The following is a 27,574-nucleotide window of genomic DNA, read 5'->3' as shown; positions in this document are numbered from 1 at the left end:
TTTTGCTTGATGATACTCCAAAGGTTCTCTATAGGGTTGAGATCAGGGGAAGATGGTGGCCACACCATGAGTTTATCTCCTTTAATGCCCATAACAGCCAATGACTCGGAGGTATTCTTTGCAGCATGAGATGGTGCATTGTCATGCATGAAGATGATTTTGCTCCTGAAGGCACATTTCTGCTTTTTACACCATGGAAGAAAGTTGTCAGCCAGAAACTCTATATACTTTGCAGAGGTCATTTTCACACCTTTAGGAACCTTAAAGGGCCCTATCAGCTGTTTCCTCATGATTCCGGCCCAAAGCATGACTCCTTCACCTCCTTGATGACGTTGCAGCCTTGTTGGGACATGGTGGCCATCCACCTCGACACTCATCTATATATATATAATTGTCTAAGGGTTCAATTGTCTGTCCTGGAAAACCCGTGTCTCTGATTGGTCGAGGCCGCCAGGCCTCGACCAATCAGCGACGGGCACAGTCTCTGATTGGTCGAGGCCAGCCGGCCTCGACCAATCAGCGACGGGCATTGTCCTCCACTGCTGTCAAGTGCCGCCATTGTGTTGTCTAAGGGTCTAATTGTCTGTCTCGGAAATCCCGCCTTGCTGATTGGTCGAGGCCAGCCGGCCTCGACCAATCAGCGACGGGCACAGTCTACCGCGAATTCTGGAATCATCATTGTCCTCCACTGCTGTCAAGTGCCGCTATTGTGTAGGGTGTGTGCCTGCGTCTCCCTGTATGGGCAGCATCTCCCTGTGTTTCTATCTTAGAATGGGTCGTAAACGAAAATATGCCAATGAGGATGACAGAAAAGCAGCAGCAGCAAGAAAACGACAACATCGGGAACAGGAGACACCACAACAAACTGCCGCCAGACAAGCCCAGGATGTGGAATGTCACAGACAACGTCGCCAACAGGAGACACCACAACAAACTGCTGCTAGACAAGCCCAGGATGCGGAATCTCACAGACACCGTCGCCAACCGGAGACACCACAACAAACTGTTGTACGACAGGAACAACATGATCGCCAAATTCATAAAAAACGAATGCTCTACCAACTAAGGCACGACCTGGACAATATTCAACAACTTGCACATTACGTAACAGACAATGAAAGTACAATTCATGAACACTACTGTGGGAATATGAATGCAGTTTGCTCTAAATGCGACTCTCTGAATTTCATTGATGAAAAACCATCTGACAATCAGTTTACTCAATGCTGCCAAAAAGGAAAAGTTATGCTACCGAGACCTCACTACTCAGATCTGTTTGAGCAGTTAATGAAAGGAATGCGTCATCACAAGTCCTGCGCGCCTGCGCGGAAAGGACCTGCCGTGACGTCACGGTCATGTGACCGCGACGTCATCACAGGTCCTGCGCGACAAGGTCCTGCCGTGACGTCACGGTCATGTGACCGCGACGTATGCATGTGACTGCGACGTCATCACACCATGGGACCGGAAGCTGCCGCCTGCACCCCACACAGGCGACAGAGCTACAACGCGCCTGCGGAAGGTGAGTATATGTTTATTTTTTATTTTTTTAACCTGTGTCATACATGGCTGGGCAATATACTACGTAGCTGGGCAATATACTACGTGGCTCTGTGCTGTATACTACGTCACTGGGCAATATACTACGTCACTGGGCAATATACTGCGTAACTGGGCAATATACTACGTAACTGGGCAATATACTATGTGGCTCTGTGCTGTATACTACGTCACTGGGCAATATACTACGTGGCTGGGCAATATGCTACGTGGGCTGTGCAATATACTACATGGCTCTGTGCTGTATACTACGTCACTGGGCAATATACTACGTCACTGGGCAATATACTATGTAACTGGCCAATATACTACGTAACTGGGCAATATACTATGTGGCTCTGTGCTGTATACTACGTCACTGGGCAATATACTACGTGGCTGTGCAATATACTATGTGGACATACATATTCTAGAATACCCGATGCGTTAGAATCGGGCCACCATCTAGTCAGTAAATAAGACTGTTTGAAAATTAGTCTTCATGTATATCTGGGCTCACTGCAACCATTTCTGCTTGTGAACACTGTTTAGAGGTGGCCAAATAGTAGGTTTATGCAACACAGCAAGTTTTTGAAGGATCCTACACCTTGATGTTCGAGGGACTCCAGAGGCACCAGCAGCTTCAAATAACTGTTTGCTGCTTTGTAATGGTATTTTGGCAGTTGCTCTCTTAATCCAATGAATTTGTCTGACAGAAACCTTCCTCATTATGCATTTATCTGCATGAACTCTGTCTGTGCTCTGTTTCAGTCACAAATCTCTTCAGAGTATGATGATCACTCTTACGTTTTAGTGAAATATCTAATGTTTTCATACCTTGTCCAAGGCATTGCACTATTTAACACTTTTCAGCAGCAGAGAGATCCTTTTTATTTCCCATATTGCTTGAAACCTGTGGCCTGCTTAATAATGTGGAACATCATTTTTAAGTAGTTTTCCTTTAACTAGAATCACCTGGAAAACAAATTATCACATGTGTTTAAGATTGATTTCAGTGATCTATTGAGCCCTGAGACACAATACCATCCACGAGTTTATTTGAAAAACAAAACAATTAAATCTTTATGACACTTAAATCCAATTTGCATAATAATTTGGAACACAGTGTGTATATATATATATATATATATATATATATATATATATATATAATATATAAAGCTGAATGTGTGTATGTGTGTGTGTGTGTGTGTGTGTGTGTGTGTCCGGGATTGGCATCTGAACCGTCACAGCACAGTCACGTCTGGACCCCGAGAGCGTCATAGGCTATGTTGTGAGGTGAAATTTTAACCCCGCGCTTTCCAATTCACCAAACAATGTTGCCCCTATCTACATAATGGGGAAAAAGTGAAAGGAAAAGTGTTGGAGGCGTCGCAGCTACAGGCACAAAATTTTGCACAGTCACACGTCTGGACCCCGAGAGCGTCAAAGCTATGTTGTGAGGTGAAATTTTAACCCCGCGCTTTCCAATTCACCAAACAATTTTGCCCCTATCTACATAATGGGGAAAAAATGAAAGGAAAAGTGTTGGAGGCAAATTAACAGCTGCCAGATGTGAACAAGGGGGACTTAAAGAATGAGAGCGATGGCGCCAAAGAGTATATACTGTACAGTTGCTAAGGTGGGGCCCCAACATGGGATAATCACCACACCACCACGGGGATATGAACACACACACAAAATGCGCCACACACTACCACGTGCTCGAACACATATACCACCCTCAGCGCACATTTCACCACACATACACCAACCTCGCCACATAAAAGTCGAAACACAAAAGTCGCCGCTCAAAACTCGCCACGCGCAAAACTCTCCACATGCAAAACTCGCCACACATGAAAACTCACCTCATGGAAAACTCGCCACACGCAAAACTTGCACACGCGGAAAAATTGCCACATGCACAAAAGTTGCAACACATGCAAAAGTTGCCTCACACAAAACTTGCACATACTCAAAAGGCACCACACATAAAACTCGCCACGCGCAAAACTCGCCATGCGCAAAACTTGCTGCACACAACTTGCTATACTATCCTGTCACATGCAACTCGACACACAAAAAGTTGCTACACGCATGTCGCCACACAAAACTCATCTCACAAAAGTCGCTACATGCATGTCGCCACACGCAACTCAACACACACAACTTGACACACGAAACTCGCCCTAAAGCACACACAAGTCTGGTATTATCCTTCAAAAATAAAAATCTGTTTAATAAGCAGACAAACTACAAGAGCAACAAATGTACCATATAGGAATCCGGCAGCTGTCAGTCACATGACCTGTCTATTATGTGTATGTGTGAGCTAATATATACTGCCAGGGGGTGGGCTTACTGTTGGCTGGGGATTTATCAGGCTGCTAATTTAGCTTACAAATACTGAGGTAAAAATACTGACCAAATAACGTGTGAACGAGGTCTAATACAGGAGGAGATGACATACAGATATATACTATATACAGGAGGAGATCACATACAGGTATATACTATTTACAGGGGAGATGACACACAGGTATATACTATATACAGGAGGAGATGACACACAGATATATACTATATACAGGAGACATGACACACAGGTATATACTATATACAGGAGGAGATGACATACAGGTACATACTACATACAGCAGGAGATGACATACAGGTATATAGTATATACAGGAGGAGATGACATACAGGTATATGCTATGTATAGGAGGAGATGACATACAGGTATATACTATATACAGGAGGAGATGACACACAGATATATACTATATATAGGTGAGATGACACACAGGTATATACTATATACAGGAGGAGATTACATACAGGTATATACTATATATAGGAGGAGATGACATACAGGTATATACTATATACAGGGGACATGACACACAGCAGGTATATACTATATACAGGGGAGATGACATACAGGTATATACTATATACAGGAGATGACATACAGGTGTATACTATATATAAGGGAGATGACAAACATGTATATACTGAGGTGAAAATGAGAGGTGTGAGGTGAAAATGAAAAGGTGTGAGTGCAAAATGAGAGGAGTGAGGGAAAATAGTGGAGTGATCGGAAAATGACAGATGTGAGGTCGAAATGACAAGTGTTAGGGGGGAATGAGAGGAGTGAGGGGGAAAATAAGAGGAGTGAGGGGGAAAATGAGAGGTGTGAGGGAGAAAATGAGAGATGTGAGGGGGAAAATGAAAGATGTGATGGGGAAAATGAGAGGCGTGATGGGAAAATAAGAGAAGTGAGGTGCTATAACTAACCACAGATATTTACTATGCCCAGGCAACGCCAGGCTCTTCAGCTAGTATATACACTCACTGGCCACTTTATTAGGTACACCTGTCCAACTTCTTGTTAACACTTAATTTCTAATCAGCCAATCACATGGCGGCAACTCAGTGCATTTAGGCATGTAGACATGGTCAAGACAATCTCCTGCAGTTCAAACCGAGCATCAGTATGGGGAAGAAAGGTGATTTGAGTGCCTTTGAACGTGGCATGGTTGTTGGTGCCAGAAGGGCTGGTCTGAGTATTTCAGAAACTGCTGATCTACTGGGATTTTCACGCACAACCATCTCTAGGGTTTACAGAGAATGGTCCGAAAAAGAAAAAAAATCCAGTGAGCGGCAGTTCTGTGGGCGGAAATGCCTTGTTGATGCCAGAGGTCAGAGGAGAATGGGCAGACTGGTTCGAGCTGATAGAAAGGCAACAGTGACTCAAATCGCCACCCGTTACAACCAAGGTAGGCCTAAGAGCATCTCTGAACGCACAGTGCGTCGAACTTTGAGGCAGATGGGCTACAGCAGCAGAAGACCACACCGGGTACCACTCCTTTCAGCTAAGAACAGGAAACTGAGGCTACAATTTGTACAAGCTCATCGAAATTGGACAGTAGAAGATTGGAAAAACGTTGCTTGGTCTGATGAGTCTCGATTTCTGCTGCGACATTCGGATGGTAGGGTCAGAATTTGGCATAAACAACATGAAAGCATGGATCCATCCTGCCTTGTATGGAGCATCTTTGGGATGTGCAGCCGACAAATCTGCGGCAACTGTGTGATGCCATCATGTCAATATGGACCAAAATCTCTGAGGAATGCTTCCAGCACCTTGTTGAATCTATGCCACGAAGAATTGAGGCAGTTCTGAAGGCAAAAGGGGGTCCAACCCGTTACTAGCATGGTGTACCTAATAAAGTGGCCGGTGAGTGTATATATATATATATACAGTTAAGTCCATATATATTTGGACAGAGACAACATTTTTCTAATTTTGGTTATAGACATTACCACAATGAATTTTAAACAAAACAATTCAGATGCAGTTGAAGTTCAGACTTTCAGCTTTCATTTGAGGGTATCCATATTAAAATTGGATGAAGGATTTAGGAGCTTCAGCTCCTTAACATGTGCCACCCTGTTTTTAAAGGGACCAAAAGTAATTGGACAATTGACTACAAGGCTATATCATGGACAGGTGTGGGCAATCCCCTTGTTATGTGATTCCCAATTAAGCAGATAAAAGGCCTGGAGTTGATTTGAGGTGTGGTGCTTGCATTTGGAAGGTTTTGCTGTGAAGTAAACATGCGGTCAAAGGACCTTTCCATGCAGGTGAAACAAACCATCCTTAAGCTGCGAAAACAGAAAAAAAAACATCCGAGAAATTGCTACAATATTAGAAGTGGCAAAATCTACAGTTTGGTACATCCTGAGAAAGAAAGAAAGCACTGGTGAACTCATCAATGCAAAAAGACCTGGGCGCCCACGGAAGACAACAGTGGTGGATGATTGCAGAAAAATCTCCATGGTGAAGAGAAAACCCTTCACAACAGCCAACCAAGTGACCAACAGTCTCCAGGAGGTAGGCGCATCAATATCCAAATCTACCATAAAGAGAAGACTGCATGAAAGTAAATACAGAGGGTTCACTGCACGGTGCAAGCCACTCATAAACATCAAGAATAAAAGGGCTAGACTGGACTTTGCAAAAAAAAAACATCTAAAAAAGCCAGCACAGTTCTGGAAGAACATTCTTTGGACAGATGAAACCAAGATCAACCTCTACCAGAATGATGGAAAGAGTAAAGTATGATAAAGGTGTGGTACAGCTCATGATCCAAAGCATACCACATTATCTGTAAAACATGGCAGAGGCAGTGTGATGGCTTGGGCATGCATGGCTGCCAGTGGCACTGGGTCACTAGTGTTTGTTGATGATGTGACACAGGATGGAAGCAGCCGAATGAATTCTGAGGTATTACGAGCCATACTGTGTGCTCAGAGCCAGCCAAATGCAGCAAAACTGATTGGCCGTCGTTTCATACTAGAGATGGACAATGACCCAAAACATAAAGCCAAAGCAACCCAGGAGTTTATTAAAGCAAAGAAGTGGAATATTCTTGAATGGCCAAGTCAGTCACCTGATCTCAACCCAATTGAGCATGCATTTCACTTGTTAAAGACTAAACTTCAGACAGAAAGGCCCACAAACAAGCAGCAACTGAAAACCACTGCAGTGAAGGCCTGGCAGAGCATCAAAAAGGAGGAAACACAGCGTCTGGGGATGTCCATGAGTTCAAGACTTCAGTCAGTCATTGCCAACAAAGGGTTTTCAACCAAGTACTAGAAATGAACATTTTATTTAAAATTATTGAATCTGTCCAATTACTTTTGGTCCCTTTAAAAACAGGGTGGCACATGTTAAGGAGCTGAAACTCCTAAACCCTTCATCCAATTTTAATGTGGATACCCTCAAATGAAAGGTGAAAGTCTGAACTTCAACTGCATCTGAATTGTTTTGTTTAAAATTTATTGTGGTAATGTCTATAACCAAAATTAGAAAAATGTTGTCTCTGTCCAAATATATATGGACCTAACTGTATCTAATATATAAAGTTGAATGTGTGTGTGTGTGTGTGTGCATGTCCGGGATTGGCACCTGCACCGTCACAGCTACAGCCACAAAATTTTGCACAGTCACACGTCTGGACCCTGAGAGCGTCATAGGCTATGTTGTGAGGAGAAATTTTAACCCCGCGCGTTACAATTCACGAAACAATTTTGCCCCTATCTACATAATGGGGAAAAAGTGAAAGGAAAAGTGTTGGAGGCAAATTGACAGCTGCCAGATGTGAACAAGGGGGACTTAAAGAATGAGAGCGATGGCGCCAAAGAGTATATACCATACAGTTGCTAAGCAGGGGCCCCGACATGGGATACTCACCACACACGGGGATATGAACACACACACAAAATGCACCACACACTACCACGTGCTTGAACACATATACCACCCACAGCACACATTTCACCACACATACTGGTGTATGTGTGGTGAAATGTGTGCTGTGGGTGGTATATGTGGTATATGCCACATAAAAGTCGAAACACAAAAGTCGCCGCTCAAAACTCGCCACGCACAAAACTCGCCACATGCAAAACTAGGCTCATGCAAAACTCGCCACACGTGCAAAACTCTCCTCATGGAAAACTCGCCACACGCAAAACTTGCACACGCGAAAAAATTGCCACATGCACAAAAGTTGCCTCACACAAAACTTGTACATACTCAAAATGCACCATACATAAAACTCGCCACGCGCAAAACTCGCCACGCGCAAAACTCTCCATGCGCAAAACCTGCTGCACACAACTTGCTACACTAACCTGTCACATGCAACTCGACACACAAAAAGTTGCTGCACGCATGTCGCCACACAAAACTCATCTCACAAAAGTCGCTACATGCATGTCGCCACACGCAACTCAACACACACAACTTGACACATGAAACTCGCCCTAAAACACACACAAGTCTGGTATTATCCTTCAAAAATAAAAATCTGATTAATAAGCAGACAAACTACAAGAGCAACAAATGTACGATATAGGAAATACGACAGCTGTCAGTGACATGACCTGTCTATTATGTGTATGTGTGAGCTAATATATACTGCCAGGGGGGAGGGCTTCCTGTTGGCTGGGATTTATCAGGCTGCCAATAGCAACCAATCACAGCTCAGCTTCTATTTTGCTACAGTTAATTAATCTGAGCTCTGATTGGTTAATATAGGCAACAAAGGACATTCTCAGTATAACAAAGCTTGTGTGAGGTAATAGCATGTCAGTGTCATGTCGGACGCTGTTCATACTAGGGCGTCCGACAGACAGCAGTAATTCCACTTACGTCCACTACACGCTCAGTGGCGTTGGCTAGATTTTATCCAGCTTGCTCGGGGTTAATCTAGCTGGTAATCAGGTTGGAGGCTGGGTCACGCCCACGGCCTTTAAATAGTCACGCTGGACTTTGGGCGTCGCCGATTATAGCTTGTGCTTTGTGCCTAGAGATTCCGGTCTGGAGTGGTGGTCTTGTTGTAGGAATTCGTATCTGGTGGTGTATTATCCTTTTTCATATTCCTCCTTCCTATATTTGTATTTGTTTGGCCCTGTGCACATTATAGTGTATTCCTGTGTGTCTGCGGCGTGGTGCGTTTTTCAGTTTTCCCTGTCTGTGCTTTCTGTGGGGATTGGTGTGTGGTCTCTTCACTGGGTGGTGGGTGGTGGTTTCAGCTTAGGGCTGAAACGAGTCAGGGTCAGGCCTGGCGGCCCAGACATGCACACCTTTAGTGTAACTTCTGGGAAAGGGACAGACAGGGTTTCCCTAGCCTGAGGGATATCGCAGGGGCCCGGGTAACCAACCTTAGTCTACCCAGTTCCCCCGTGACAGTCAGTTAGGGTGTGTTGGTGGAAAGGCTGATGTCAGTCACATTACCTCTACGTGAGAGGATATAGAAACTGCCAGTTACAGACTATTTTTACCACAATAATGCCTCATAAGAAAAGGAATTCCATGGCACCAATGTCAGCTGATGCGAAAAGAAAAGCTGCATTACGGGCCAATGAAAAATGTGAAGACCGAGAAACAAGGCTGACACACATGAGAACAGCAGCTGCTTCCTCAAGAACCAATGAACTTTCTGAGCAGAGGGAAGCGAGGCTTGCAGACAAGAGAACAAGAGCTGCTTCCTCAAGGGCCAATGAACTTTCTGGGGAGAGGGAAGCGAGGCTTGCAGACATGAAAACAAGAGCTGCTTCCTCAAGAGCTAATGAACATTCTGAGGAGAGGGAAGCGAGGCTTGCAGACATGAAAACAAGAGCTGCTTCCTCAAGGGCCAATGAACTTTCTGAGGAGAGGGAAGCAAGGCTTGCAGACAAGAGAACAATAGCTGCTTCCTCAAGACCTAATTAACTTTCTGAGGAGAAGGAAGCGAGGCTTGCAGACAGGAGAACAAGAACTGCTTCCTCAAGAGCCAATGAACTTCCTGAGGAGAGGAAAGCGAGGCTTGCAGATAAGAGAAGAAGAGCTGCTTCCTCAAGAGCCAATGAACTTTCTGAGGATAGGGAAGAGAGGCTTGCAGATAAGAGAAGAAGGGCTGCTTCCTCAAGGGCCAATGAGTCATCTCAGCAGAGAGAAGGCCGACTTGCCACTAAAAGAATTGCTATTTCTTCCGCCAGGGGACAGGAAATGGTTGGAGATTTGAAACATGCTGCCTTTTGTTACCAGTCAGACATAAACTATCAGGATAATCCTAAAGTTCAGATAGGAAAAATGGATGTGGTCTGCATGTGCTGCAGTGCCCTAAAATGGAAAGATGAACCGCCAGGTTTATGCTGTGCAAATGGCAAAATAAAACTTCACCTCTCCTGTCACCACCAGATCCCCTAAAGTCTCTGATGACAGTTACCAGTACAATATCAAAGCATTTCTTGGACAACATCAGGAAGTACAACTCCTGCTTCCAAATGACATCATTTGGTGCAACAAAAGAAATGTTTACAACAGGATTTATGCCGACATTTAAAGTTCAAGGACAGGTTTACCACTCAATTGGCTCACTGCTTCCATTACAAGAAGAACCTCAATTTCTTCAACTCTTCTTCATGGAAAATGCAGAAGCAGTGGCTCAGCGGAGATGCTCTTTAATTCCTAACACTCGCCTTGATATTGTCACTATATTGCAGCAGTTCCTTCACTCCAACAATCCATATGTTCAACTTTTCAAGACTGCACTTGAATGCATGCCAAATGACGATTACAAGGTTGTCATTCGAGCTGACAAAACACCACAAGGAGAACATCAGCGACGTTTCAATGCTCCCACATTTGAGGAGGTAGCCATCTTGATTGTAGGTAATGATTTTCAAAGCCGTGACATTGTGCTTCAGAAAAGGAACAATAGTTTGCAACGAGTAGCAGAAACTCACAGGTCCTATGATGCACTGCAATATCCAATCATCTTTTGGCAGGGACAGGATGGCTATCACTTTGGAATACCTCAGACAGATCCTACAACAGGCAAACCTTCAGGAAAAAAAAGTGTCTGCCATGGACTTCTATACTACATACTATAGGATCATGACAAGATTTGCAGAGGAAACTCACATCTTGAAATGCAAACACCTCTTCCACCAATTTATTGTTGACATGTATGCAAAGATTGAGAGTGAACGTCTTTTATATATCCGACTAAATCAAAAGAAGCTCAGGGCAGAGGAATATGTTCACCTTAGAGATGCTGTTGCAAATGATGCTGATCCAAAAGAGTTGGGGAAAATGGTTATTCTTCCATCAACTGTCACTGGAAGCCCACGACACATGCATGAATACACACAGGATGCAATGACTTATGTGAGAAAGTATGGCCGTCCAGATCTTTTCATCACCTTTACTTGAAATCCTGCCTGGGAGGAAATTGGAGGGCACCTGTTGCCGGGCTAAAAAACAGTGAATCGCCATGACCTTATTGCTCGGGTTTTCAAACATAAACTTTCAAAAATGACTAATCTCATCACAAAATCACATATTTATGGTGAGACGCAGTGCTGGATGTATTCAGTTGAATGGCAAAAAAGAGACAATCCTCGTGCCCACATCTTGATCTGGCTGAAGCAAAAAATACAGCCTACCGAAATTGACAATATCATCAGTTCCGAATTGCCAGACCTTCAGATTGACCCATTGCTGTTTGACACCATCACAAAAAACATGATCCATGGTCCGTGTGGGAGTCTCAACAAAAATTCTCACTGTATGATTGATGGCAGGTGTTCAAAGCATTACCCACGATCCCTGGTCCAAGAAACCCCAACAGGACAAGATGTATATCCAGTCTACCGAAGAAGAAAGCCAAGGGATGGTGGTTTCACAGCAAAGCTCAAAATGCGTGTCGGATCATCACTCCAAGAGATAGAAATTGACAACAGGTGGGTAGTGCCTTACAACCCTTTGCTCTCAAAAATCTTCCAGGCCCACATAAATGTTGAATCTTGCCACTCTGTGAAATCAATCAAGTATATCTGCAAATATGTCCACAAAGGAAGTGATCAAGCAGTTTTTGAACTCCAGAAAAATGGACCTATTATTGATGAAGTGGAGGCATTCCAGATGGGCAGGTACATAAGCAGCAATGAAGCTGTTTGGAGAATACTAGGATTCTCCATTCATGAGCGCTACACACCAGTTGTGCATCTGAGTGTGTACTTGGAAAATGGACAGAGAATTTATTTTAACCCAGCAAACTTTGCAGCAGCAGCTCCTAAGACCACCCTCTTGGCATTTTTTGAGCTGTGTCAACAAGATCCTTTTGCAAAAACAATTCTCTACTGTGATTTACCAAAGTACTACACTTGGAATGCCTCCAGAAAAACACTGGAACAGAGGAAACGAGGGCTTGATATTGAAGGCTATCCAGGGGTGAAAACAACTGATACTATTGGTCGCGTCTACACTGTTCATCTGTCAAATGCAGAGTGCTTCTACCTGCGCATGTTACTTCATGTTGTCAAAGGCCCTACATCATTTTCTGATTTTCCCAAAGCGACTAAGACACCTCTTTGCTATTATTCAAACAACCTGCAGCATTTCAAATCCTCTTGAGATTTGGACAAAGTACAAAACTGATCTCAGTGAGGACATCCTCATGCAGATTAGAAGGGAAAATCCTCAGCAACTCATCAACTTCACTGAGGAAATGTTCATTGAAACTTTAATGCTCCTTGAAGATCAGTGCATAGCAATGTCAGGAAAAGCCTTACAGTTGCTTGGTTTGCCTGCTCCAATAAGAAATCCTGAAGGCATCCAAATGTGTAGGGAGATTTTCATAGAAACAAAGTACAATACTGATGAACTGACAGCATTTGTGTCTCAGAACGAGCCAATATTGGTACCAGATCAAAGGGACGCCTATAACTACATTTTAAGTTTCAGTGAAACCAACAAAGGTGGGATTGTGTTCCTTGATGATCCAGGTGGAACAGGAAAGACGTTTGTAATCAACTTGCTCCTGGCAAAATGTTGACAACAAAAAAAGATTGCACTTGCAGTGGCATCTTCTGGAATTGCAGCTACGCTTTTAAAAGGTGGCAGGACAGCACATTCGACATTCATACTACCACTTAACCTGTCTCATAGTGACAGCCCCGCGTGTAGTATTGCCAAGGGATCAGGACTGGCCAAATTGCTTCAAAAATGCAGTGCCATCATTTGGGATGAATGCACCATGTCACACAAAAGGGCTCTGGAAGCAGTGGACAGACTGCTGCAAGACCTGCGTGGCAACAAATATATCATGGGAGGAGTAGTTGTTGTTTTGGCAGGTGACTTCCGCCAAACACTACCTGTTATTCCAAAATCAACCCCTGCAGACGAACTCAATGCCTGCCTCAAAGCATCGTACCTTTGGAGAAAAGTAAAGAAAATGTCACTGAACACAAACATGAGGGTCTACATGACAGGCGATGTTTCTGCTGGACTGTTTTCGAGCCAGCTGTTGACTATTGGAGATGGCAAGCCACCAGTAAACTCAACCACTGGACAGATCACCTTCCCAAGCAACTTTTGTTGCTTTGTGACTTCCATTGAGGAGTTGAAGGCAAAGGTTTTTCCAAACATTCAACTCCACTTCAAAAATTCTGGCTGGCTGTGTGAAAGGGCTGTTCTAGCTCCCAAAAATGACAGCGTCAACAAGATCAATCTTCAAATTCTAAATCTCCTTTCAGGTGTGTGCACAACCTACAAGTCAGTGGATAGAGTAATAGACCCTGCTCAAGCATTATTTTATCCAACTGAGTTCCTCAATTCCTTAGAGCCACAAGGACTTCCTCCTCACAACCTCTTTCTAAAACATGGAGCACCTATTCTGCTATTGAGAAATTTGGATCCGCCAAAGCTGTGTAATGGAACAAGACTCTTGATTAAGAACCTGTTTCCACATGTAATTGAGGCAACCATTTTGACAGGATGTGCCACAGGAGAAGATGTTTTCATTCCAACAATTCCTCTCATTCCATCTGATTTGCCTTTTGATTTTAAACACCTCCAGTTTCCTGTTCGACTGGCATTTGCTATGTGCATCAACAAGGCTCAGGGACAGTCCTTGAAAGTAGTTGGAATCGATTTTCAATCTTCATGCTTTTCTCATGGTCAACCTTATGTGGCCTGTTCAAGAGTTGGAACAGCCAAAAATTTGTTCGTCTTTGCACCTGAAGGAAAAACTAAGAATGTCATTTATCAAAAGGCTCTCGAATAAGTAGTAGAAGATTACTTCATACTACTTGGCCAATTTAGTTAAATCTGTGTGGAATATCTCTGGTGTTGAAATATATGTTGTGAAATGCTTCTATTAGGTTAGTTTTAGCCTTTTAATAATTACATTTCTGTCTATTTGTTTTGTGGTTTTTGTGTGCAGAATAAATTTTTGTTAACACATTCTATTTTGCTAACAGCAGTTATTAAGCCGGGTAGTACAGCTAGTGTGTATATATATATATAACAATCGCAAAGTGTGATAGACAATCATGTTGGAGCCAAGAGGAAAGTCCAGCCCCAGGTAAAAAACAATGCGTTTATTTGAAAAATAGATTTTTTTTCCATGACAAGGATGTATTTTTCAAAAATCTATTTGTCAAATAAACGCATTGGTTTTACTTGGAGCTGAACTTTCCTCTTGGTTTCTACAGTTTCTACGTCTGGTCAGGATGACACCCAAGCTCCGCACACGAACTATGGCAGGTGAGCTGGCTTTTCTTCTTTTTTGCAATCATGTTAGAGTGCTGTTCCAGACAAAAGAATGGAAGTGCATCTGTAAGAAGATGCCCAGTTCCTATTGCAGCCTTTTATAGTGTAGACTGCAAGAGTGAACAGACAGAAGAGGCCCCTGTGAAATAACAATATCTGGGTCCTTTACAGTCCAATAGTTCATGGTAATGCATAATTCCACTTGCTTTGGAGGTGTAAGATGCCCCTTTACCTCTTGGACGTCACATCACACTCGCAAGTGTGACCCCGGCCGAACTGCAAGAATTGTTGAATATATGAAGGCCCTGGCCTTTGTACTTACTGAATTCAGTGAATTTCATATTTAGCATAATTTATTATTGAGCGTTATGTGGCCATTTGCACTATGAGTATTGGTATTTTATGTGATTCTGTCCTATTGAATTAAATAGGCGTCTAGTAATGCTCGCGTAGCATTAAATATTTACTATGACTGCTAAATGGGAATCAGATGCTAGAAACGGAAACCGCTGAGCTTCCAAGTCTTCACTTTCTGCTGGATTTATCTGCCAGAGGGAAGACAAACATTACCACCCATGTGCCATACTGCATTACACAAATTACTACCATGATTGATGTATTTGTGTGTGGAGCGAGCAGAATGGATTTAATGATAATTTGTCAGTATTGACGTATATAATACGAGGTTTTCATGACTGAGGTCTCTGAGGCCATCAGATGTGCGAAGGTCTGGACATGTAAGAGCTGTCAGATTCCAGTCCCTGAGACTTCTGGCCTGTACTTCACAGCAATAAGTTGTTACTAAGCAACTGTTTATTTCTGTAATTGGATTTATTAAATGGGTTGTTTGGTGATTTTTTTCCCCCAAATTCTTCAGACTAGAGTGAAAGATATAACACTTTCCCTCCTCGACCCCCCCACAGCTCCAGTAATGGCGCTAATGTAGTCCCCACTGGAAATACTGTTACTTTTTTAACTTTAAACCAGTCTAAGTTCTGAAAAACAAAACCTGGACAACCCATTATAGGGAAGGTGGTTACTAGGGTTGAGCGACTTTTGCTTTTTTAGGATCGAGTTGGGTTTTGTGAAACCCGACCTTCTCAAAAGTCGTATCGTGTGAAATCGGCCGATTCTACTGTAAAGTCGGGTTCCGGTCCCGGAACACGAAACCCAATGCAAGTCAATGTGCATTCATATCTCTCTCTCTCTCTCTCTCTTTGTATTTGACTCCGGAAATCACTGCACCCCAACCGGTAATATGGCTCTATGACGCCGCAGAAACCGGGCCGGAACCTATGTCATCACGCTGCCCACAATTAATTGGCTGAAAAAATGGCGGGGAAGGCGTCATTCAAAACGCGACTTTGGCGCCAAGATCGCGTACCGCATGGCCGACCCCACGCTGGGATCGGGTCGGGTTTCATGAGACGCCGACTTTGCCAAAAGTCGGCAACTTATGAAAATGACCGATCCGTTTCGCTCAACCCTAGTGGTTACTACCTAATGTAATTGTATGTTTAAACAATATAATGAAGTGGTTATCTCAGATTTATTATTATTGTTATTATTATTATTATTATTATTATTTATTATAGAGTTACTGAAATGTGTACATAAACAGTCAAGCCAATCTCTGGACTCAGTAGATGTGGAAATGTAGACAGCATGAGCCAATGAGCCCAGTGATTAGCTGCAGTAGTCACAATGTTACCACTGCAGTTTGTCAACAAAGACCAGAGCAGCAGCAAAGAGGTAGTGCTAGACCTGGGGAGGACAGAATTGTTGTATGTAGTATTGTTTTTTATCAGCAATCCTTTCCTATAATATATATGCATATAAATATACTGTAGGGGCTAACGTTCTCAGGTAGCCTCTTGGAACACAAAACCACAGAGTTTTTTCTGTCACACACGGTATAATGTTTATTTCCACAGGTTGCACAGCACCAAAACAGAGCCATAAACTTAAAATCCCTAGCCTTGTCCAGGCACTAGCTAAATAATACAGACCATGGCTATTCAGACACGGCTGAGCTATTCTCAGTGGGGTCACCCAAAACAACTATTCTTCATACCAACCAGTGATACTTGCAGTTTGGTGCACTCGGCCTGTGCAAACTCTTCTCAGGGAGCTCTAGCTTGTCTCTAAACAGCTCCAACACAACCCACTCTGCTCAGCTTCTCCAGCTGACTGACTTGTGAATACATGGCCTGGTTCTAGTAATAGCTATCTAGGTGCATCTAATCAGGACCTGCTAGGATATAACCTTAGCCTACATGGCTTTCCTACAATATATATTTACACATAAATTGTTCCAGAAAATGAAGTATTTCTCCCAGAAAGTGATTGCAATTATATATATTTTCCTGTACACATATTTATTTATTTCCTTTGCGTGTATTGCAACAGCACAAAAAAAAAGAGAAAAAATGGCTTATTGGACATAATGTCACCTTAAACCCCCAAAATAGACCTGACAAAATTGTTGGCACCTTACCAAAATACTGGGTAAACAACTTTGTTTCAAGCATGTGATGCTCGTTCAAACTCACCTGCGGCAAGTAACAGGTGTGGGCAAGATGAAAATCATACCTGAAACCAGATAAAAAGGGGAAAAGTTGACTCCATCTTTGCATTGTGTGTCAGTGTGTGCCACACTAAGTATGGAGAACAAAAAGAGGAGAGGAAAACTGACTGACATGAGAACCAAAATTGATGAAAAATATCAACAATCTCAAGGTTACATGTACATCTCCAGAGATCTTAATGTTCCTTTGTGCACAACATAATCAAGAGGTTTACAACCCATGGCACTGTAGCTAATCTTCCTGGAAGTGGACAGCAGAGAAAAACTGATAATGGTTGCAACGCAGGATAGTCTGTATGGTGGATAAACAGCCCCGTTCAAGTTCCAAACAAATTCAAGCTGTCCTCCAGGCTCAGGGTGCTTCAGTGTCATCGCGAACTATCTGTTCACATTTGAATAAACTAAAACGCTATGGCCAAAAACCCAGGAGGACCTCACTGCTGACAGAGATATAAAATAGCTAGACTGCAGTTTGCCAAAATGTGGGCAGAGGAGACCAAGATACACATTTTTGGTAAAGCATATCGTTCTACTGTTTACCAAAAATGGAATGAAGCCTTAGAGCGAAAATAATACAGAACCTACAATCAAATATGGTGGAGGTTCAAAGATGTTTTGATGTGGTTTTGCTGCCTCTGGCATTGGGTGCCTTGACCGTGTACAAGGGATAATGAAATCTGAACATTGCCAAAGAATTCTGGGCCACAATGTAGTCCAGATCTAAATCCCATTGAACACCTGTGGAGAAATTTTTAAAATTGCTATTGGGAGAAGGCACCTTCACATGAGAGACCTGGAGCAGTTTGCAAAAGAAGAGTGGTCCAAGATTCCAGGTGAGAGGTGTAAGAAGCTTGTTGATGGTTATAGGAAGCAATTGATTGCAGTTATTTCTTCCAAAGGGGGTGCCACCAAATAAGTTGAAAGTGCCAACAATTTTTTCTGACCCATTTTGGGGGTTTTGTGTGAAATTCTGTCAAATTTGCCTTTTTCACACTGTTTTTTGTGTTGTTCCATTACACACAAAGGAAATAAACGTGTATAAAAAAACATGTGTAATTGCAATAATTTTCTGGGAGAAATACTTCCCGGATAATTTCTTTAAGCATCTTTTTTGTAAGCAGTAATAAAGATTGGTGGAGATTTCCCAAGATTAATATTATTCCCAGGAATCGAAGTAGCATTGTAGGTCTGGACATTCTGCAGGTTAAAAGAAGTTACTCTTAAGAAAAATTAAGATATTTATATTTTTAGGGCTCACCTTATATTTGCAATTGTACTTAGAGCAGAAGCTTTAGTTACAGTATTATTATTATTATCTAGATGGAAAAAGGAACGAGGTTTTAGCCATCCCATCTGAGAGTAGCACGATGTGGTGGCAGTCTGCTGATTGCTGCAGTATTGATACCTGCTACACATCTAGCAGTTCTCTGAATGCTGACTTCTATATCCACGCCCACACCGCTGATTGGCAGATTTATGTGTACACTGTTCATAGGCAGAAAACTGCCAATCAGTGGAGTAGGAGGGTTTTACTGAGATCATGAATATGGAGAACTGCATGGGAGCAGGTTTACTAGTCCTCTAGTGATAATCTCCTGCTGATAAAGTGATTTTATCAAAACTACAGCAAGCAGCTCAGTATGAAGTCAGGGGCTGTATCTCTAGATCATGGTGCTCTCAGATTAGGTGGCAAAAACCTGCTGACAGATTCCCTTTAATATGGTTTATTATGGTATGTTTTTTGACAGAATGTGCCTAGAACTACAGGGAGCATGAACTGGAGATCGATTCCTGCACTACAAACATCCATGTCTTACTCTGAAATGATACAGTGCTTCAAAGAAAAACTTAGTTCACAGTGCAGCCGGGGCAAGGTGACTAGTCCAAGATGCGGGTACCGGCTGCCTGTCGCCATCCGCCCAGCTGTGCTGACAGACCTGTCCCAATGTGTGTACATGGAGAGACCTATCACTCCAGCTACGTTTTTCTCTTAAGCACTGCGTCGCTTCGTAATAAAAAAAAATCTGGCAAAAAGAGGAATTTTCTATATAAAGTGTGAAGGAGCCTCGTGGATGTGGGATTGTTCCCTAAAACTGTGGTTATTTTCCACATACGACAATCTAACTTCTACATGTCCATGTAGTCTGCAGACTAGATTCTGTAGAAGGCAATGAGCAAGAGGTTGATATATTCGTGGTAATAGTAATGGATGTGGTTTTCATTTTTGTTTTTTAGTTTCACCTGTCTTATGCTGACAAAGAGGTTATAGAGAGAGAACCTAGAGGAGAATCCCAACAGGACGTCCTTAGAAGACTAGCCAAGGACCTTCCGGTGTACACCAGGACCATGTCAGGAGGTATGTTGCTCAGTAAGAAAGGTAGACCTTTTTTTCCATTAATTTTTTTTCTTAACTAAATACTACAAAGTGCAGAGAGACCAATAAAATTAAATTAAATTCAAATGTCTCAGTATCGTTGGGGTCCTGGGATGAAGGACAATTTTGTTAGAGAGACCTTCAAACTGCAGATGTGTTTTACCAATCCTTGTGTCTTGGGATGAGTAGACGTTGTTCCATATGTGTTATTGGACCAAGATGAGACTGTTCTCTTCTTTGGAGAACAGATAATTTGACCAGCACCTCTCTCCCTGTTACAGGTTATGGATAGGTTATGGACAGCTAAAGCAGTTCATAGTAACATAGTTATTAAGGTTAAAGGAAGACTTTAAGTCCATCTAGATCAACCCAGAGCCTAACCTAACATGCCCTAACATGTTAATCCAGAGGAAGGCAAAAAAAAAAACATGTGGCAAACAGTAAGCTCCACAATGGGGAAAAAAATTCCTTCCCGACTCCACATACGGCAATCAGACTAGTTCCCTGGATCAACGCCTTATCAAGGAATCTAGTATCTAGTTCCCATGGTGCATTTACACGTGCAGAAATCTCAGCTATTTCAGTTCAATCAGACCAAACTCCTTGTAAATGGCCACTGGATCGGATCAGAATGTTAACAACCACAATTGTATAACACAATGTGGCACGCCAGGAAATCTGGATCGCAACCCCCATGATAGCTGTAATAATGACCATACCAGTGTTTTTCTAAAACAGCTTTAACTCAAAAGCAGATGAATAGAATTTAATTTAAAAAAATTCCTTTCAATATAATTTACAGTTTCGTAAACTCTTCACGACCTTGGGATTTTCCAATTTTGCGTTTTTGTTTTGGTTTTTTCCCCGTTCTTCCCAGAGCTATACCTTTTTTATTTTTCAGTCAATATGGCCATGTGAGGGCTTGTTTTTTGCAGGACGAGTTGTACTTTTGAAGGACACCATTGATTTTACCATGTACTGTACTGGAAAACGGGAGACAAAAAATCCAAGTGCCATGAAATTGCTAAAGAAATAGTAAAAAAAAAATACAATTCCACAATTGTTTAGTTTTTTTACCATGTTCACTAAAAGCAATGCAAAACTGACCGGCATTATGATTCTCCAGGTCATTACAAGTTCACAGATACAAACATGTATAGGCTCTTTTTTATTTAAGTGGTGAAAAAAAATATGCAAAGATGGTAAAAAAAAAAAAAAAAAAAAAGACGCCATTTTCCGAGACTCGTAGTGTCTCCATTTTTTGGGATCTGGGGCTGGTGAGGGCTTATTTTTTTGCATGCCAAGCTGATGGTTTTTTTTATACCATTTTGGGGTAGATACGATGTTTTGATCGCCTATTATTGCATTTCTCCTATGAACACTGAGCCGGCGTTCATAGGAGATCATCGATGACAAGCACTGGGGTCTTCTGGAGACCACTGGCTTTCATGACAACCCATCGGCGCTTCGCGATCATGTGAGAAGAGCACCGATGGGCCGGGTTTGTTACATGCTTCCTGTAAGCGCAAGTTAAATGCTATCAGAGATTGACAGTGGCATTTAACTTGATAACAGCCACAGGTGGATCACAATTCCACCCGCAGCTGTTAGAGGCACATGCCAGCTGATGAAATCAGCTGCCATGTCCGGAAAAGATGTGGGCTCATTGCTGGAGCCCGCATCAAATGTAGGGACAAGACCTATGACATACCTACTAGAAGAATCTCTTCTCAAGCTAATGTTTGCCCCCGTTAAAATAAAAACACTTATACTCACCTCACATGTTGGCACCGTTGCAGGGGTGTCGGCACTTGCATTCCCGAGGCTCAAGTGAGGTTATGTCATGTGATCGTAAGCCCCGCTCACAATCAGCTCTGGCGTCACTGTCCCCACCTTTGGATGTATGAGGAAATGAGAGATACTTCTCGCTGCTCACTTCCTCTTGATTATTTATATGTCCGAAGGTGGGGACTCACGTGACATAACAACCTGACCGGAGCACGGGGAACACGAGTGCCGCCACCACTGGAACAGCGTCAGTACAGAAGGTGAGTATACGTTTTTGTGGTCTCCGCGACATTGCATTAAAATGCAATAACAGGCAATCAAAAGAACGTATCTGCACCAAAATGGTATCATTAAAAACGTCAGCTCGGCACGCAAAAAATAAGCCCTCACCCGACCCCAGATCATGAAAAATGGAGACGCTACGGGTATCGGAAAATGGCACAATTTTTTTTTTTAGCAAAGTTTGGATTTTTTTTTCACCACTAAAAAAGAACCTAGACATGTTTGGTGTCTATGAACTCGTAATGACCTGGAGAATCATAATGGCAGGTCAGTTTTAGCATTTAGTGAACCTAGCCAAAAAGCCAAACAAAAAACATGTGTTGGATTGCACTTTTTTGCAATTTCACCGCACTTGGAATTTTTTTCCTGTTTTCTAGTACATGACATGGTAAAACCAATGATGTTGTTCAAAAGTAAAACTCGTCCCGCAAAAAATAAGCCCTCACATGGCCAAATTGACGGAAAAATTAAAAAAGTTATGGCTCTGGGAAGGAAGGGAGCGAAAAACGAACACGGAAAAACGGAAAATCCCAAGGTCATGAAGGAGTTTAGCGGTTTTATGACTTTTCTGTTACTCTGTCCCGAACATCACAGTAGTGAATGTCCTATGTTCTGAGACCCTTCTGTGCATATAGCATCCATCAGTACTTGCCTTCACCACCATAACTCAATGGCCCAGTATACACAAGATAAGTTAAAATCGGCAGTATGGGCCAAACATCTAATGTGTATGGGAGCTTCCTGAATGTTCCCCAATAGATGATGTCAGGGGAGAGAAAGATCCTTTTGACAAAATCTCAGTGAGCGTACCTTGTGTTAGGTGGGGATACGCCTCTGGGGGTGGCTCTCTAACGGGACACAGGCGCTCGGCTCAGTACGGTGGGTTCGGGAGAGAGCTGAACAATCATTTGACCGCTCTCTATTATAAATACTCAGCTGTTCTTACTATCTGGAGCTGATGTTGGGTTATCCAGTGTAAAGACGTTTATCATATGTCGTCTGTTATAAATTCTTATAGCGTTTCTGATATTTTTTTCTGCCTCCTTTAATATTTGCTGATTCAGGGCCACTGCCCATTCTCCAGCTTTGGTGTATGTAATATCCGCTGGCTCTGTAGTGGCAATGTGACAATGTGCTGCCAGCGTACGCCTCTCGCTTTGTCACCAGGAGTTACTTTGCTATAAAACACTGGTAGCTTTTGCCAGAACAAAGACAGTGAGAATATAATAAGATCCTAGACAGCGACAGAATGTGCTTAAAACTTTGAGATCCGTGGACCGATTTTGCTGCCAAAATGAGCATTAACCCTGATTATTTTTCCGCAGCGATCAGATACTGTGACAGATGCCAGCTTGTGAAGCCTGACCGCTGTCATCACTGCTCCGTCTGTGATAAGTATGAGCCATTCTCCTCTGATCATTTGTACCCGATGAGAAGCCTCGGAGATGGAGGAGGAGCGGGGCTCTCATTGCTGTCAGTGTGTGAGATCGGGAAATGATGCGGGCTGCCCAGCCAGCAGGCATTCTGACAGCACCGCTCCTTGTGGATGTTGATTTCCTTGAATTGAATGGGAGCCAGAAAGCTGTAATTATAAGCAATGAATAATTGGGTTATGCCAGAGAGGAAATCTATACCTGGCCACGTGACTGAAGAGGGAAACACTCAAGTATCATCGAGTTCAAAGGGAAAAAAAAAATTGTCTCTTACAATTCTAGTGTTCTGGATCTGTGCAAAAAAATAAAAAAAGAACTACTAGTATGTCGTTCAGAAATGGTGTCGCCTGGCTGGTTTTTGTCAGTTACCGATTGTGTTACCGCTTCTTTCACCCATTTGGTTTTCTGAATATGCCTGATATGCACTGAGGCATGTGCTACTACTATCTTTATATTGGTGCAATGAAAGGGAATTTGTTCCTCCATATTGCGTCCCTGACCCTTCCACTGCCTTCCCTCAGGCCAGGTTATGTTATTGCAAGCTGGCCCCGACGGCACACAGCGCATACACGGTAAAACCAGTTGTGCTGTCCACAGGCTCATGTGTGCTTTGCACATGTACGGAGTACTGTCGGAGTTGTCATGTGATGACCTATCCCTCCTTTAAATGGGTTCTCTGAAAAAGAGATACAATGGCATCGCTGATATAACTAAATCAGTAGCCGGTCCTAGTCACTCGTCAGTATAGGCTGGAAACTGCAGACACACAGCTCCCGAGACCTGTGTCTCAACTGACAGAGCTGTAGCACACATACCTCAGTCACCAGCCGGGAGCACGGCTGTGAATTCAGTCTACAGCCCGTACTGACCCGTTACTAGGATGGGCTGCTGTTTGAATTATATCAGGGGCTACATTCTCATTCTTCAAGAAACTTTTTAAAGGTTTATTTTCAAGTTTGGAAGCTTTTCCCTATCCAAGGTGTAAGGGATAACTTCCCGATTGCTGGGTTGGTCTGACTGCTGAGACCCCAGTGATCCAGGAACCATGGCTTTGAAGAGCCCCTTATGAATGGGGAGGTGGTCGATCATGTGCACTGTCGCTCCATTCATTCAGACCAGCCGAACGCTATCTCTGGTGATTCCACAAAGAAGGAATGGTACAGAGCAGCTTTATGTTCTGGAAGGCGATGCCGAGCAGCGGACTTCTCCCTTACATGCCCATATGGCCTAATAGGACAAGAGGACAGAGCTGCCGGCTTACTCACCTGTGGCTTCACATGGAGTCCTGCAATTAGATGCTCTTATACCGTTTACCCAAAACGTGGGCTTACATCAAGTGCCATAGTATCCCACTGTGAACAGTCAGATTCTATCTACATTATTAAAGGCCCTTAAAAACAAATCGACATATCAACAACTAATCAACATATTGGTTACTTTTAGTAATTCCTACCAGTGCAAGAAAGAAAGAAATTAGCATATAGCATATATAATCTTGTGTAGAAATGAACTGCTGGAATTAGCAGTATGACAAATATGGCAGTGCCAATGGAAAAGGGGAAAAATAATGGAGGCTAGAGGGGGTCCGCACTGGGACTGAGTTCTGGGGTCTGACCTTGGGGTGCTAGTGTTCATTAAGAACTATATGTCACTTTTACTCTTTTTTGTTTCCTTTAGGTGCATTTTGAAAATGGATCACCATTGTCCTTGGTAAGTGCCAGCTCAATATTTTGGTAGTGATTACTAATTATGTGACCCGTAATATGCCATGTGTACTGATAGGGGCGTTATGGGCCTAGCTGGACCCTTACTGGTACCTTTCGGTCATATTGGGGTTGTGCATCTCTGGGTACATTTTTTTTAATTTACTTAAATTCCTTTTTGATAAATACATTTCACCGTTTTCCTTTGACAGGCTTTTTTCTCTTTGCACATTCAGCTTTGATGTGGTCTATCCTCATAAATCAGCTGAGAGAAGCTCCGAAAAAGACCGATAAAGCTCATTTGAGAGAATCGGGCTGATTATGCTAATCTGAAGATTCCTTTGGATAAGCAGAAGATGGAAAAAAATGTCCCCACCTTCTCCATTCTGTCAGTCCATGAAAATTCAGACTGCACTCAGATGACATCCGAGTGCTGATCAATGTTTTCCATGGACTCATTGTCTTGCAGGGCAGAGTGTGATCCGAATATTGGCTCAAACTCGGGCATGCAGTGATTTTTTTTTTCCAGACTAGGTCTGTCTGAGGAAAAAAAATAGAACATGTACACAGCCCTAAAGCATAACATTCATCCGATTGCTGTCCAATATTTTAAGATTAACATGGTTTTCGGACCGAAAATATGGTCTTCTGCATGAGTCCTAAGAGACTGTCTATTTGGACTGGGGTCATAATGAGCTCACTGATGGTTTCCCATTGAACTCATTCTGCAGCCAATAATAACTTGTGCAATGCGGAGGCTACGGAAGTGAAACGGTGCAAAAATGTTAATGAAACCCAACTACAAAAATCATTTTAGCCAAAAGTGCATACATTTATTTGAGAAAACAAAATTGTCCCCCAAAACATATACGAATATATTGAAATACGTCCGTATGTATGCATCCAACGTTCTGACGTTATGAAATGCATCTGACGTAACACTGCCGCACATGATGATGATGCCGCACATGATAATGATGCAGCACTGAGTACGGGGGCTTTTCACGCCCTGACATCAGCTGCGCACAGCACGGCTGTTTGTGAGATCCTCGCGGTGCGCTGATACACGAGTTTCATCATGTGAGTCATTAGGAACATTACGTCTGCCGCTGAATCTGAGCCGCACACTTAGGGCAGCTTATTGTGTGTTTTTGTGAAGTCGGCACTTGCCGTAATCATCCTTAAGTCCTAATCATAAGCAGACAAGCATTGACATTGCGCTTTTTAGCCCCACATTGCGATGCTGCACAGCCGTGAATGTTGTTAAGAAAAAAAATAGAAAACTCCACTTTTTATAAGAGTAGAAAACAATGTTAGATTGGCGGTTTATCAATCGTGTCCTGAACCAACCGAAGAGGCTGATCGATACGTCCGATGTTCATGTAGCTAATGGTGAGATTCAATCAACCGTCATAACTAAAGTATCAGCCGTCAACCAAATCCGCTTTATCAGGGCATTGTATGAGCTGCTGACACTGATCTATTGGGGGCCATCACTGGGATCACTGACGTCCCCAGCAATCACAAGACCCTACACCTAAGCAATGCCTGCATGAAGTTGTGCTGTATGCGGGGGCTTACCCGTTTTCTTTCGTTAGTACAGAATGTACATTGAAGAGATGACACTGCTACATGTAATACATTCATAGTTTCTTAATATTTGGAGAAGCTATTTCCAAAATGACACCCAATATGGATGAACGTCATGGTATGACTTTTGCTAAACTGGCAGCCAAATAAAATCACAACATAAGTCCTCGCCCACACCTTTCGTTTCTCATAGAAATCCATTTTGTTGTTTTACCAAACCCATTGTTGAAATTGTTTAAAATATTAGCTGCAAGTGCAGTGGGGCCGGCAGCGCACCTACCGCACCCCTACATCTCACCCTATTCCGTGCCATTGCCTGCCTCCAGGTCAGGCTCATTTCAGTTACCTGCCAGTTAGAGACAGGGGTCAGGCAATGGGCACGGAATAGGGCGAGATGTAGGGGTGCGGTAGGTGCGCTGCCGGCCCCACTGCACTTGCAGCTAATATTTTAAACAATTTCAACAATGGGTTTGGTAAAACAACAAAATGGATTTCTATGAGAAACGGAAGGATCTAGTAGCATGCAAACGCCTACTTTATATATACATGCCATTACTTGGGGGTATAACATTCTGATGACAGGTCTCTAAGCTAACTTTTTCAGGATAAAATTACATATGTAGACTGAACCTGCAGTTAAACTATTAGTAGGAGCATACAGGTTATAGACTGCTGAGGTGAGTCCTACATGTGTGTCTCATGTCAGACACATTGTTTCTAAGAAATCATAATTTATCACTTTACGTAAATGATCTGTTCCATGTTCTGGGGAGGATGGTGCCTGGAGATACCTCTGCCTCCAGAGATTATTTTACATGAAGGGAAGTTACCAGTGTGAGACAAGTAACTAACACAGAACAGGAGAACTTAACTTTGTCTTCTTGCAAACACATTTTTTTGCTTCTCTCAGCTCTGCTGTATTACAACAGTATTGCAGCCCTGTATGTATGTGAGCTGTAATCTGAGGCTGAGAGGAACCTGCAGATGAGTCAGTTATAATCACACACAGCTCTGCTGTGATATCAGGAGAGCAGAGAGCGGCCATTACACATCAAACTGGTAACCATTACACATCACTCTCGTAACACTGGTAACCATTACACATCACACTGGTAACCATTACACATCACACTGGTAACACTGGTAACCATTACACATCAC

The 27,574-nt window shown here is 42.8% G+C and overlaps 1 protein-coding gene across 1 annotated transcript in view; it reads left to right on the top strand.

The window, feature by feature from the left end:
• ZDHHC2 (zDHHC palmitoyltransferase 2) overlaps positions 1–27,574 on the top strand; it is a 193,209-nt gene that overhangs the window by 130,834 nt on the left and 34,801 nt on the right. The window contains exons 4-6 of the mRNA XM_077279693.1: positions 19,479–19,599; positions 23,013–23,082; positions 24,798–24,830. Of these exons, the coding sequence (XP_077135808.1) occupies positions 19,479–19,599; positions 23,013–23,082; positions 24,798–24,830 (224 nt within the window). The remainder of the gene's footprint in view (positions 1–19,478; positions 19,600–23,012; positions 23,083–24,797; positions 24,831–27,574) is intronic.

This window comes from Ranitomeya variabilis, chromosome 1 (genome assembly GCF_051348905.1).
Source record: "Ranitomeya variabilis isolate aRanVar5 chromosome 1, aRanVar5.hap1, whole genome shotgun sequence".
NCBI lineage: Eukaryota > Metazoa > Chordata > Amphibia > Anura > Dendrobatidae > Ranitomeya > Ranitomeya variabilis.
This window is presented reverse-complemented; position numbering and strand designations above follow the sequence as displayed.